Source organism: Anguilla rostrata, chromosome 1 (assembly GCF_018555375.3).
Source record: "Anguilla rostrata isolate EN2019 chromosome 1, ASM1855537v3, whole genome shotgun sequence".
NCBI classification, from domain to species: Eukaryota; Metazoa; Chordata; class Actinopteri; order Anguilliformes; family Anguillidae; genus Anguilla; species Anguilla rostrata.
The window spans coordinates 370394-384421 of NC_057933.1; the positions used below are offsets into that span (position 1 = coordinate 370394).

Genomic DNA, 14028 nt, shown 5'->3' on the forward strand with positions numbered 1-14028 from the left:
GAAATGCAGTCATTCAAGAACAGCCATCCCAGGCACTTACTGAAAACAAACTTTATTTCTAAAAAATACAAATTCAACATGGGTCTAAAAATAACCAATTTTCAAATATAAACATCTTCATTTTTGACAAAAAAATAATGTTATGAAAGCAGGCTGGTTTGGTTGTCTTCAGCGGTCTTGCAAAAGAAACCAGACGCAGTCGCTCAGTCAGAGCATCAGTCTGCAATCACAGGCACTTGGACATCGTTACAGTCTGAAAGGGTTCCTTGAAGGCTTAATGCATTATTTGACTGACACACAAATACCAACAGCACATAAAAATGAGCCCGTAACCACAGTCTCATAAACACTGTACAGCGTGTACAATCCCCGCACGTGATTCTGCTGGTCAGTACTTAGTGTTCCATTACAGATGTTTAAGAGAGATGCTGGTCAGTCAAAAATGGCAAGCAGCAAAAGGGGGGGGGGGCTGTGCAGAGTACAGGGGGGAAAGGGGGGGTAGCAGACAGGGTTTAGTGGGGAAAGGGGGGGGGGTAGTAAACAGGGTTCAGGCCGGATAAGCAGAGGCCACTGTCTGGGCAAACTCAGGCAGTTTGGAGCTCAGTGCTGCGATCCCTTAGTTTGGACAGGATCAGCATGTTTCTGTTACGCTGCACCCCCAAACCTGCAGGGGTGCCACAGCACAGGGCACTGCACCATTAGTATTAGTTAGTATTCTTCACCATTCTGACACAAATATTGCAGCCTCTACACACCTCACATCTACAAACCTCACATCTGCACACCTCACATCCACACACGTCACAACATCTATACAGTAAAATTGTGGGGTTTTTATTTAAGAGGAAGGCTGTTCATGTCGACTCGCATCCAAACCCTTTTTTAAAGATACAATGAAAGGCTCAGCTAGGTTAGCTATAATCCACCAAAAATGCAAATATACTGTATGAAAGGCAAACTAAGAAAGCTCAAAGAGACCACGTGTTTCCAGGCCTCCCAGTGTGGTCTCTCTGAGTAAGAGGCATGTACAGCCAGACTGGGTAGGGCTGAAGACAGGTGTGCCCAGAGTAGAAACAGGCATGTCCACGGCATAAATGGGCATGTTCTGGGCAGAAATGGGTGTGTCCATGGCATAAATGGGCATGTCCATGGCATAAATGGGCGTGTCCTGGCCAGAAATGGGTGCGTCCAGGGCAGAAATGGGCGTGTCCACAGCAGAAATGGGAGTATCCAGGCAGAAACAGGTGTGTCTTCAGTAAAAATACAGGTGTCCTCTACAGGAACAGGCTTGCCCAGGGTTATGGGAGAATGTGGTAGAGTCCGTTATTCAAAGGAAGACGTAAACAAAAGAGCATATTCATGCTGTACTGCTGTCATACTGTGTACTGTTGCCCTGGCTACAGTCTATGTGTAAATAAATACTTAGTGTTGAGGCCACACCCATCAACAAAAATATGTGAACTGATTGGACCAACTAATATATCAGCTGCTACACCAAAGTCTTCTTTACCGTTACAACACTGCACACATGCGGGAGGTTAGTGCTGAGATGAGATGAGGGTGTGGTTTTCAGCAGAGGGGGCGGGGCGGGTTCCTCTGAAGGGCCCACGGGACAGGCACTTCCCCAAGCCTCCACACTGCTGCGTGGCCCCCCAGTGTGCCCCGCCCTGCCCCGCCCACACCCAGCCCCGCCTGTCACTGCGTGGTGCAGTTGTCCCCCATGTCCTGGGCGTAGCGGTCCGACACGCTGGTCCGCAGCTCCTCCACGTCCCGCCGCAGCTGCTGCACCTCCAGCAGCTTCCTGTCCAGAGTCTCCTCCGGCCAATCATCACGCCCCTCTGCCACCGGGGGCGGGGCTGTGGGCGGAACACACACCCGTTACCTTGGATACCATTAACTCTCACCAAAAAAAGCTAGGCCACTGGCTGTTACACACGCGTGTGCGCAGTGTGAAGCGTGTAGTGTGTAGTATGTAGTGTGTAGAGTATAGAGTATAGTGTGTACTGTGTAGTGTGCAGTGTGTAGCATGTACTGTGTAATGTGTACTGTGTAGTGTGTAGTATGTAGTGTGCAGTATGTAGCATGTGCTGTGTAGCGTGTAGTATGTAGCATGTAGTGTGTAGTGCGTAGCATGTAGCGTGTAGCATGTACTGTGTTATATGTAGCGTGCAGTACGTAGCAGGTACTGTGTAGTGTGTAGTATGTAGTGCGGGCCCTTACAGGTGATCCCCAGCAGCAGGGACAGGTTGGGGTCCCGGCCTTGAGCTCGCTGGGTCAGGACGTTGCACAGGGAACGCAGGTCCCCCAGGCAGGCCGACAGCTCGCCATGGAGACGCTGCGTCAGCTGGGTTACGGCCGGGGCGGGGGGCAGCCCAGAGACAGACCCCGCCAAACGCTCCTGCAGGGTCAACTTCCCCTCCATCAGCTCCTGGTTCTGAGCAGAGAGCTGCAACACACACACACACACACACACACACGCAAAATGTAGCAAATCAAAAATCTAACTTTAAAAAAAAATACAGACACATATGCCCCCAGCTTTTCTCCTGGTTTGGACACCCCCCCAGGACCTTTCAGGCAACAAAATGGAAATTTACCCTACATTTCTATTTTATTCAAGATAATGTCCTCTGAAAGAAGCTGTTCCCGCTCCCCTCCTTTAAATCCCGCCCACCGCTTTTAAACCCCGCCCATTTCCCCTCTCACCTCCTTTAAACTCTGCCCATTTTCCCGCTCACCTCCGTTAAACCCCGCCCAGTTTCGCGCTCACCTCCGTTAAACCCCGCCCAGTTTCCCGCTCACCTCCGTTAAACCCCGCCCAGTTTCCCGCTCACCTCCATTAAACTCCGCCCACTTTCCCGCTCACCTCCTTCACAGCTCTGCGCAGCTGCAGCAGGTCCTGCTCCTTCCCACAGAGCTCCTCCCTCAGAGCCTGGACTCCTCCCTCCTCCTGCAGGGCCTGAGCATGGAGCGCCTGCACACACACACACACACACGCACGCACACACACATACACACACACACACATTATATATATGCACACACACTCACTCAACTCACACACACACACCAATCAGTACAAATGAAATAACGCACTGTACCCCAATCTGTGTTCTCATCTGATCCATCACCTTCTGCTGCTTCTCAATGATCTGTAACAGAAAATAAACATGCTATATGGATTTGACCTCAGCAACTGTGTGTTTGTATGTACAAGCATATATGAGTGTGTGTTAGGGGAGGGCACTACAGGTGTAGATACAGCTGTAAGAGTGTGTAGATGTGTGTAGATACAGGTATGTGAGTGTGTAGATACAGGTGTATTAGCGTGTAGGTACAGGTGTATAGATGTGTGTAGATACAGGTGTATTGGCGTGTAGATACAGGTGTGTAGATGTGTGTAGATGCAGGTGTGTGGGTGTGTAAATACAGATGTGTAGATGTGTGTAGATACAGATGTATTCGCGTGTAGATACAGATGTGTAGATGTGTGTAGATACAGATGTGTAGATGTGCACCTTTCTCTGCCTCTGAAGCTCCTCCCTCAGGCTGCTGTTCTCCTCCTGCAGTTTCTCCACATCCAGAGAGGGCAGCCGGACCCCGTCCTCCAGCCCCTCCTGCACCCGCTCCTGCAGGCTAGCGCCACACACACGTTACATACTACACACACACACACACGTTACATACTACACACACACACACACACACACACACGTTACATACAGTACATACACACATTACATACTACATACACACGTTACATACTACACACACACACACACACATTACATACAGTACACACACGTTACATACTACACACACACACACACATTACATACAGTAGACACACATTACATACTACACACACACATTACATACTACACACACACACACACACACATTACATACAGTACACACACATTACATACTACACACACACACACACACACACATTACATACAGTACACACGTTACATACTACACACACACACACGTTACATACTACACACACACGTTACATACAGTACAGACACACATTACATACTACACACACGTTACAGTGTACACACAGTTTACATACAGTACACACATTACATACTACACACACACGTCACATACAGTACACACACACACACACACACACTACATACAGTACACACACACACATTACATACAGTACACACACACACACTACATACAGTACACACACACACACGTTACATACTACAAACACACGTTACATACAGTACACACACGTTACATACAGTACACACACACGTTACATACTACACATACGTTACATACAGTACAGACACACATTACATACTACACACACGTTACATACAGTACACACACGTTACATACAGCACACAAACACACATTACATACTACACACACGTTACATATTACACACACGTTACATACTACACACACACGTTACATACAGTACAGACACACATTACATACTACACACACGTTACATACAGTACACACACACGTTACATACTACACGTACACACGTTACACAGTACATACAGTATACACACACGTTACATACAGTATACACACACACACGTTACATACAGTACATTCATTATACACACACTTTACATACAGTACATACAGTATACACAAACACGTTACAGTGTACACACACACGTTACATACATTACATACAGAATACACTTGCATGTTACATGCACACACGTTACATACAGTACACACATGCATGTTACATAAGCTTTACACACACACACATTACATGCAGCATACACACACACAGACACGTTACGTAAAGTATACACACAATACCAGGTGACGAGCAGGTTTCTCTCTCAGTCTGCGTGCGTGCGTGTGCGCGTCTGTGTGTGTGTGTGTAATACCTGGTCACAGTGGAGAGCAGGTCTCTCTCTCTCAGTCTGTGTGTGTGTGTGTGTGTGCGTGTGTGTGCGTGTGCGTGTGTAATACCTGGTCACGGTGGAGAGCAGGTCTCTCTCTCTCAGTCTGTGTGTGTGTGTGTGTGTGTGTGTGTGTGTGTGTGTGTGTGTGTGTAATACCTGGTCACGGTGGAGAGCAGGTCTCTCTCTCTCAGTCTGTGTGTGTGTGTGTGTGTGTGTGTGTGTGTAATACCTGGTCACGGTGGAGAGCAGGTCTCTCTCTCTCAGTCTGTGTGTGTGTGTGTGTGTGTAATACCTGGTCACGGTGGAGAGCAGGTCTCTCTCTCTCAGTCTGTGTGTGTGTGTGTGTGTGTGTGTGTGTGTAATACCTGGTCACGGTGGAGAGCAGGTCTCTCTCTCTCAGTCTGTGTGCGTGTGTGTGTGGGTGTGTGCGTGTGCGTGTGGGTGTGGGTGTGTGCGTAATACCTGGTCACGGTGGAGAGCAGGTCTCTCTCTCTCAGTCTGTGTGTGTGTGTAATACCTGGTCACGGTGGAGAGCAGGTTTCTCTCTCTCAGTCTGTGTGTGTGTGTGTGTGTGTGTGTGTGTGTGTGTGTGTAATACCTGGTCATGGTGGAGAGCAGGTCTCTCTCTCTCAGTCTGTGTGTGTGTCTGTGTGTGTGTCTGTGTGTGTAATACCTGGTCACGGTGGAGAGCAGGTCTCTCTCTCTCAGTCTGTGCTGCTCCAGCTGAGCGTCTCTCTCCAGGGCAGAAGCTCTGGCCTCTCCCAGCTCCGCCTCCAGCTCCGCCCCCCGAGCCTGCAGCTGAGTCACCTGCTGCTGCGCCTGCTCCAGCTGCACACACATACACACACGCTTGACTTCTGCGGTGTTTGTTCATAAATATACTGTTAAAAAAATAATATCCCTCATGTAAAAAGTAGCTGAAACAGCATCTCCACAAAGCTGTGTGTGCAGGTGCTAGTGCAGCACACCATAACACTCATCTCTCTGCAGCTGTGTGTGGCTCCCCCTGGTGGGGGGCCAAGGAGAAGCAGACCTGCTTGCTCTGCGTCTGGTAGTCCTCCAAGGTGGGCAGGTCGCCTAGGTAGCGCTCCAGCGTCTCGATGCGCTGCTGCTTCTCCCGGCTCTCCTCGCTCTCCTTCTGACACTTCTTCTTCAGACTGCTGATGTGCTTGTCCCTGCTGCGGATCTGCAACCATCACACACATATATACTGCAGATCTGCATGCATAAAACACACACACGTACGCACGCACGTACGCACACACGCGCACACACACACACTCACACACACACACACACACCCGCTCTTCTTGCTTCTTCATCTCCTCGCTGTGCTTCAGCCCCGCCTCCTGCAGCACGTCACTCAGTCTGCGTGACTCCGCCTCCTCCGCCGCCAGCCTCCGTTCTGCTTCCGCCTTCTCCTGGGCCAGACCGTCTGTGCGCTCGACAAACTGCGCCCGCAGGAAGGCATTCTCCCGCTGAGCCTCCTGCAGCAGCAAAGCTACAGGTCAGCAGCGACCCCCGCCTCCTACCAGCAAAGCTACAGGTCAGGAGTAACCCCACCCCCTACCAGCAAAGCTACAGGTCAGCAGCGACCCCACCTCCTACCAGCAAAGCTACAGGTCAGGAGAACCCTGCTCCTACCAGCAAAGCTACAGGTCAGCAGCACCCTCCCTACCAGCAAGCTACAGGTCCGCGACTCGCTCCTACAGCAAAGCTACAGGTCGCAGGACCCGCCTCCTACCAGCAAAGTACAGGTCAGCAGCGACCGCCTCCTACCAGCAAAGTTACAGGTCAGCAGCGACCCCGCCTCCTACCAGCAAAGCTACAGGTCAGCAGCGACCCCACCTCTTATCAGCAAAGCTACAGGCCAGGAGAGACCCCACCCCCTACCAGCAAAGCTACAGGTCAGGAGAGACCCTGCCTCCAACCAGCATAGCTACACGTCAGGAGTAACCCCACCTCCTACTAGCAAAGCTACAGGTCATGAGTAACCCCGCCTCCTACCAGTAGAGCTACAGGTCAGGAGAGACCCTGCTTCCTACCAGCAAAGCTACCGGTCAGCAGCGACCCTGCCTCCTACCAGCAAAGCTACCGGTCAGCAGCGACCCTGCCTCCTACCAGCAAAGCTACAGGTCAGCAGCGACCCCGCCTCCTACCAGCAAAGCTACAGGTCAGCAGCGACCCCACCTCCTACCAGCAAAGCTACAGGCCAGGAGAGACCCTGTCTCCTCCCAGCAAAGCTACAGGCCACACTGTGTGTGTGTGTGAGAGTATGTGTGTGTAGTCTGTACCGAGTACAGAGTTCGTGTCTGTATGTCACCTGCAGTCGAAGCAGACAGACGTCAGGGTAGGGTGCTCCACGCCCCAGCAGGGCCCCGTGCACCTGCATCTCACTCTCACGCAGCCGCTGCTCCAGCTGCGCCATCTGCTGCTTCTGCCTGCACATACACACACATCACTGCATATATGAGAAATATGACTGCGAATACACACGCATCACTGCATAAGAGCAACACCTCTGTGCATAAACACGCATAAACACTGCATACATATACACAAACAAACACACACACTCAGGCAGACTGCCAGTCCAACTTCCATTGTACCACTCTTAAAAGCTTTACGGGGTGGTACTAATACCTGTCAATGACAAGCTCCTTCTCCTTCAGCAGGCTCTCGCTGGCCTTGACAACAGTGTCCCATGCTCCGCCCTCTGGTGGCAGGGTTGGCGGGTACAGAGAGGAGTACTGCCCTGTAGTCAGAAGCTACGCAAAGAAAGGATGCTGGGTAATGTAGTCCACTGTCTGCTGCTGAGTAATACAGCACAAAACGCACACCGACTCACCTGCATCTGCTCCACCTGCAGGCGGAGCTTTTCCAGCTGTTGCCAGCGCGGGTCGAACCCAGCGCCGCCCTGCGGCTCCCTCAGCCAGGAGTGAGCGGGCGGGGCCTGGGGCGGGGCCAGGCCAGGGGAGCCAGCAGGCCTCAGGCCAAACGCGTCGGGTGTGGTGTTGGGCGGGGCGTTGGGCGTGGCTGCCTCAGGCAGGGCCTTGTAGGCAGAGTCAGTGTCGGACAGGCCGGTCAGGTGCAGCTGTGCCCGAGGGTCAGGGCAGAAAGAGTGCAGCAAGGCCGACTGGTTCAGCGTGGGCTCCATGGCCGGCATGTCGAACCCCAGGCCATCAGCAGGGGGCAGCAGCGAGTGGTCCAGCCCATTCACCAGGCTGCGGTAGCGGCTCAGACAGTCCCCCGCCCCCCGGCCCCGCTCCTGAGCCTCCAGGTTGGGGGAGGAGGCAGATTTGGGGAGGGAGGGGGGCTTGGAGCTGCCACGGGCATCAGCCGGAGGCGGGGGCTCATCTGCAGGCCGTGGGGGGGGCCTGCAGGGGACGGGGCCTGACGTGGAGGGCATGACATGGGCAGTGGGGATGGAGATCTGACTGCGGATTGGCTGGAAGGAAGGGCTGCCGCTGGAACAGCAAAAATCTACAAAAATAAAGGGGAGGGGCACCTTTATACAGACAACTGTAGTACAACACACACACACACTCACAATCACACATACACATTCACTCACACACACATTCATTCACTCACACACACACACACTCACATACATATACATTTCGCCCCACGCTGGGAAGCTCTCTGCTGTTCCCTTTAGCGAGGCAGCAGTAGCGCTAGCCTCCTTTAGCGAGGCAGCAGGGGCGCTAGCCCCCTTTAGCGAGGCAGCAGTGGCGCTAGCCCCCTTTAGCGAGGCAGCAGGGGCGCTAGCCCCCTTTAGCGAGGCAGCAGTAGCACTAGCCCCCTTTAGCGAGGCAGCAGTAGCGCTAGCCCCCTTTAGCGAGGCAGCAGTGGCGCTAGCCCCCTTTAGCGAGGCAGCAGTAGCACTAGCCTCCTTTAGCGAGGCAGCAGGGGCGCTAGCCCCCTTTAGCGAGGCAGCAGTAGCACTAGCCTCCTTTAGCGAGGCAGCAGTAGCGCTAGCCTCCATTAGCGAGGCAGCAGTGGCGCTAGCCTCCTTTAGCGAGGCAGCAGTGGCGCTAGCCTCCTTTAGCGAGGCAGCAGGGGCGCTAGCCCCCTTTAGCGAGGCAGCAGTGGCGCTAGCCTCCTTTAGCGAGGCAGCAGGGGCGCTAGCCTCCTTTAGCGAGGCAGCAGTAGCGCTAACCTGCTTTAGCGAGGCAGCAGGGGAGCTAGCCCCCTTTAGCGAGGCAGCAGGGGCGCTAGCCTCCTTTTATAAGGCAGCAGGGGCGCTAGCCTCCTTTTATAAGGCAGCAGGGGCGCTAACCCCCTATGGCGATGCAGCAGGGGCACTAGCCTCCTTTAGCGAGGCAGCAGGAGCGCTAACCTCCTTTAGCGAGGCAGCAGTGGCGCTAGTCCCTTTTAGCAATGCAGCAGGGGTGCTAGTCCCCTTTAGCGAGGCAGCAGGGGTGCTAGTCCCCTTTAACGAGGCAGCAGGGGCGTTAACCCCCTTTAGCGAGGCAGCAGGGGTGCTAGTCCCCTTTAGCGAGGCAGCAGGGGCGCTAGTGAAGCAGCAGAGGCGCTAACCCCCTTTAGCGATGCAGCAGTGGCGCTAGTGAGGCAGCAGTGGCGCTAGTTCCCTTTAGCCCACTGCAAGTGTAAACACACAGGCAGAAAGGTTAGTGCTATTTATAACACCTCTCAGGTTACCAAGGGCCTTGATTTACACGCTCTTATTTTGGCATCTACCTTCTTAATCACCAAAAACTCCCCGTCTGCCACAAGTTCGAACTCAGAAGCACCAACCTAGGAACAAAAGGTGCCTACAGGTAAATGCTTTCTGGATTATGTTCCATCTGGAAACCCAAGCAAATAAAAAACAATCCACAACTGAACACGACGTGGCAGTTCCAACTCCCTTAATGCAAAAGGACACTAAGGTGCCACCAAAGCTATACATACCAATGCCCTGCTAGCACTACCATAAACCAATGCCCTCCTAACACTAACATATACCAATGCCCTGCTAACACTAACATATACCAATGCCCTGCTAACACTACCATATACTAATGCCCTGCTAGCACTACCATAAACCAATGCCCTCCTAACACTAACATATACCAATGCCCTGCTAACACTACCATATATCAATGCCCTGCTAACATTAACATATACCAATGCCCTGCTAGCACTACCATATACCAATGCCGCGCTAACACTAACATATACCAACACACTGCTTGCACGAACATATACCAATGCCCTGTTAACACTACCATATACCAATGCCCTGCGAATGTACTTTTAACATTCAACATGCTGCTTGAAGCCTCAAGTGCGAGGAACCAAAGCTGACCCACGTTAGCTTGTTTGCATGTCTTTCCTCGGGCGCTACAGGCTCCTGCGAGTCTTGGACATGATGCAGCAGCTATTAGTGCCCAGAGCAGAAAGGGTTAAAGTGTGTTAAAGTGCATTAAAGGAATGTTCTCATCCACCTGCACTGCAACGCAACACGAGCGAAATTCCACAAGCACAAGCAGGTCAGGACTGCTGGACACGGAACATTCCAGAGGCCTGGCTGTACAGCCAAACCAGCTGCTTCATACTGACAGCAGCGAGTGAGAACACACATACATACACCCCTAAGCACACACACTCTACTACTGCCCCAAAACAACTGCTCCTAAGCTAATGACTCTCTACAGTAAGTGTGTTATGTTGTTGGTAACAGAGGATGTGTGTGTGTGCGCGTGACCATATTTACCCTCTGTGCTGTCTGAGTGGGCGGAGCCCAGCCCTGTATCCACACTGTCAGGCCGCCGCCCACAACGGCTCTGGAACTTCTCTGAGAGAGCTGGAGTCTGCCAGTCCATCTCAGAGCCCACAGCCCGGTACCCTGGAATACACACCTCCGTTACACACTCTCTCACACACACACTAATACACACCTCCATTACACACTAACACACACACAGACACACACACACCTAATACACACCTCCGTTACACACTACATACACACACACACACTAATACACACCTTCGTTACACACTAACACACACACACACACTAATACACACCTCTGTTACACATTAACACACACACTAATACAGACCAACATTACACACATGTACGTACGTACACACACACACACCTCTGTTACACACTAACACCTAACACACACCTACGTTACACACTAACACACACACACACACACACACACTGGTCCAATCTCAGTCATACAGGTGTGATATTCTCATTCATGTCCACAGTGAGGGGGGGGACAGCCCCACCTGAGAGCTTAGCCTGCTGGGAGATCCAGTCCTGGGGGCCCTGAGAGGCGGTCATATCAGACACAGGTGCCTGCAAAACACAAACCCCACACACACACGCACACACACGCACGCACACGCACGCACACGCACGCACACACGCGCACACACACACACACACACACGCACGCACGCACGCAAACCCCAAAAACACACACAAACGCGCACACACACACACACAAAGGAGATCGGCCAATTCAGTCTCAATTAAGTAAGTCATGCCATTGTTGTGAATTAACAATGCGTCACATTTTCCTGTGTTTGAGCAGCACTTGATCAGAGTCTTTTCATTGCTGTGGAGGCATCACTGGCACTGGTATGATTTTCCCAGGCTCCTCACTGAGGTTTCAGAAGCTTCTCTAAAGTTACAAAGGTTCCTCTTAATTTACAGAAAACAAAATCAAATTTGACAATCCAGGTGCAGCAAAACACTTTTTTTTTATTATTGTAAGAACGCAGACTGCATCCCCAGCACCACCCCCCCCCCCCCCAGCTGTGAGCTGTTATGTAAGGGACTCATTCACTGCGGGCCTGTGTGTGTTCACCACCTTCCACAGTGGAAAGACCAGGTCACTCAACACCAGTCAATCAAAGGAGGCCGTTTCCTCTGGCCGTCCCTTCCACAGCCCGACTGAAATAACAGGGGAACAGCTGCCATGTAAACAGCAGCAAAACACTGTAGCGTCCTGCACTACACCCCACCCCCTGCTAAGGTCCCCCAGACTAAACTCACTAAACTCACATAGCTGTGAGCATACATCTTAGTGTGTGTGTGTCCATATATGTATGAGTGTGCATATGCATGCATTTGTGTGTAGGCGTGTGTTTGTGTGTGTGTGCAAGTGTGCATACATGTTTTCATGTGGGTATATGTGTATGCGCGTGTGCGTGTGAGTGCCTGTGTGTGTGTGTGCATGCGTGTGCATGTCTGTGTGCGTGCACGCGGGTGCATGCGTGCTGCAGGGCTGGCTGTTCATTGCATAAGAGCGGCTGCATAGCTGGAGTGTGTGAGAGGCCTGTTATAATGTGAAAATGAAAGCCCTGCACATGTTGAGCTGAATGTGCCACACACTCCACCAGCAATCAGCGGCCAGCTGGTCATATGACTGAATATAGCCGCACACCAGCCATTACAGGCACAGGTGCACCTGCGCCCCATAATCAATTCCCCATTATAGCAGACCTATGCAGCCCACCTTACACTCTACACCATGGATACTCGAATCAGTCTTGTAGTTATCATAGATTTTATTTTATTTATTTTTTGTGGTGGCCGGGGGTTGTCCAGATCACTACGATATTCGAGTTCAGATTTGGATCACCACCAGATTACCTACAACAACGCTGGGGTGTGCGACCCTCGAGATGATCCAGCCGATCACTAATCACCGGCCTGAGGGAGTCCTTAGAGAGTACAAAACCTCGAGATTTTTCCCCTTAACAGAACTCGTTAAATTTAGTCCTGTCTAATCCAATCGCCTCTCTGTTAACGCTATAAGACTAGTAACCCTCCTGCAACATTAGCAGGCTGATAGCTGGCTCGTAATGTTGCGTACAATAAGTTATACTTTAAAGATATACGGACCTTCCGTTACTTAGCCATTGCTTTAGACTAAAGCTTTGTCAATCAGGCTAAGTTAAGGAGTAACTGTTAGCTGTTAACTGTTAGCTTTAGCACCACTTGACAAATGTAGCCAACTTCAAAATGTCTTCGACTATTTGGCAATTACTGTGAAAACAACTGACGCTAGCAAAAGTTTACTATCTAGAGTTTCAACAACAACCAGGTTAAGCTTCTGTTTTTAGCTTTCTAGGCAACTACAACTAACTTAGCTAGATAGCCAGCTAGTTATGCGATCTGTGAAACACCTATGTTAACCCGCTCGCTGTATTCAAATCGGAGACCCTGGACTAAGTTAGCTATAACGTTGTTATCTTTCTGTAGCTAGTCATTAGCGTTTTGCCATTTGCTGAATTTACATTTCCACCTGGTTCTGGTTAACTAGCTAGCTACTGGCTTGCTAGTTACCAACTTTGAAATTAGCTAGCAATGGCGGGGCTACATAATCACAACATTGGCAACTTTGATAACCAATTTAAGTAGTTAACTAGATACAGAACTACTTTACTAAGACCTTAAAACAAAATCTGCACTAAAACGCAACACTGATTTGGAGTGTAGCAGGTCAGATACCTGTCCAGTTAATGTTAGCCCCGAACAAAACACACACAGACTACACACACACTTTTGGATAGCTAACGGTAGCTAGCTTGTGTTAATCTTTGCCACATTTGACAGTAGAGGTAGACAGCTATTTAGCCAGCAGTGTAACAAGTACAGCTCAAAGTGTGAGAAAACAGTCTTACCTTTTAACGGTATGTGAGGTATCAGCAGTACTAATAAAAGATAACCCCAAAAAACATTACATTGCTTAGCAACGAACGTGCGCAAGCTTGTAACTTCACCAGCACATTGACTCCCACTCTTTATCAAACAGATTTTCTAACCGTCCCACTCACATTCTTCTAAGCACCGCCCACTAGACCTGTCAATCTCCCCGCCGAGTTTGTTTCCTGTCTATCTATTGGACAAAGTGTTGTCATTGTGGAACCAGTTCCTTCATTAAACTTTGTATTGGTTTATTACGTATATATTATTAGTGAATGTGTGCGGCGAATGTGGTTTTCTGTGACCACATTTGGTCGTTGCTTTACTACACAGTGGATTTAACCCACTCTGTGATTCATTTTTGCTCTTTAGAGGCATGAACATCTTTAAACCCAAACGGGTGCTCACGGCACATGCGCATTCCACTGGTTAAACTCAATCCCGCAA

General features: G+C 50.7%; 1 protein-coding gene across 1 annotated transcript; it reads right to left on the reverse strand.

Moving 5' to 3' along the window:
• Positions 1-36: 36 nt before the first annotated feature.
• On the reverse strand, positions 37-13708 carry cep85 (centrosomal protein 85). The gene is made up of 14 exons (XM_064331372.1): positions 13560-13708; positions 11154-11223; positions 10624-10755; positions 7750-8384; positions 7545-7669; positions 7225-7342; positions 6203-6388; positions 5935-6087; positions 5575-5729; positions 3519-3636; positions 3102-3152; positions 2867-2974; positions 2221-2446; positions 37-1856 (listed from the first exon to the last, which is right to left on the reverse strand). The coding sequence occupies exons 2-14, from the start codon at positions 11206-11208 to the stop codon at positions 1696-1698; spliced, it is 2223 nt and encodes a 740-aa protein (XP_064187442.1). The 5' UTR covers positions 11209-11223; positions 13560-13708; the 3' UTR covers positions 37-1695.
• Between the last annotated feature and the right edge of the window lie 320 nt (positions 13709-14028).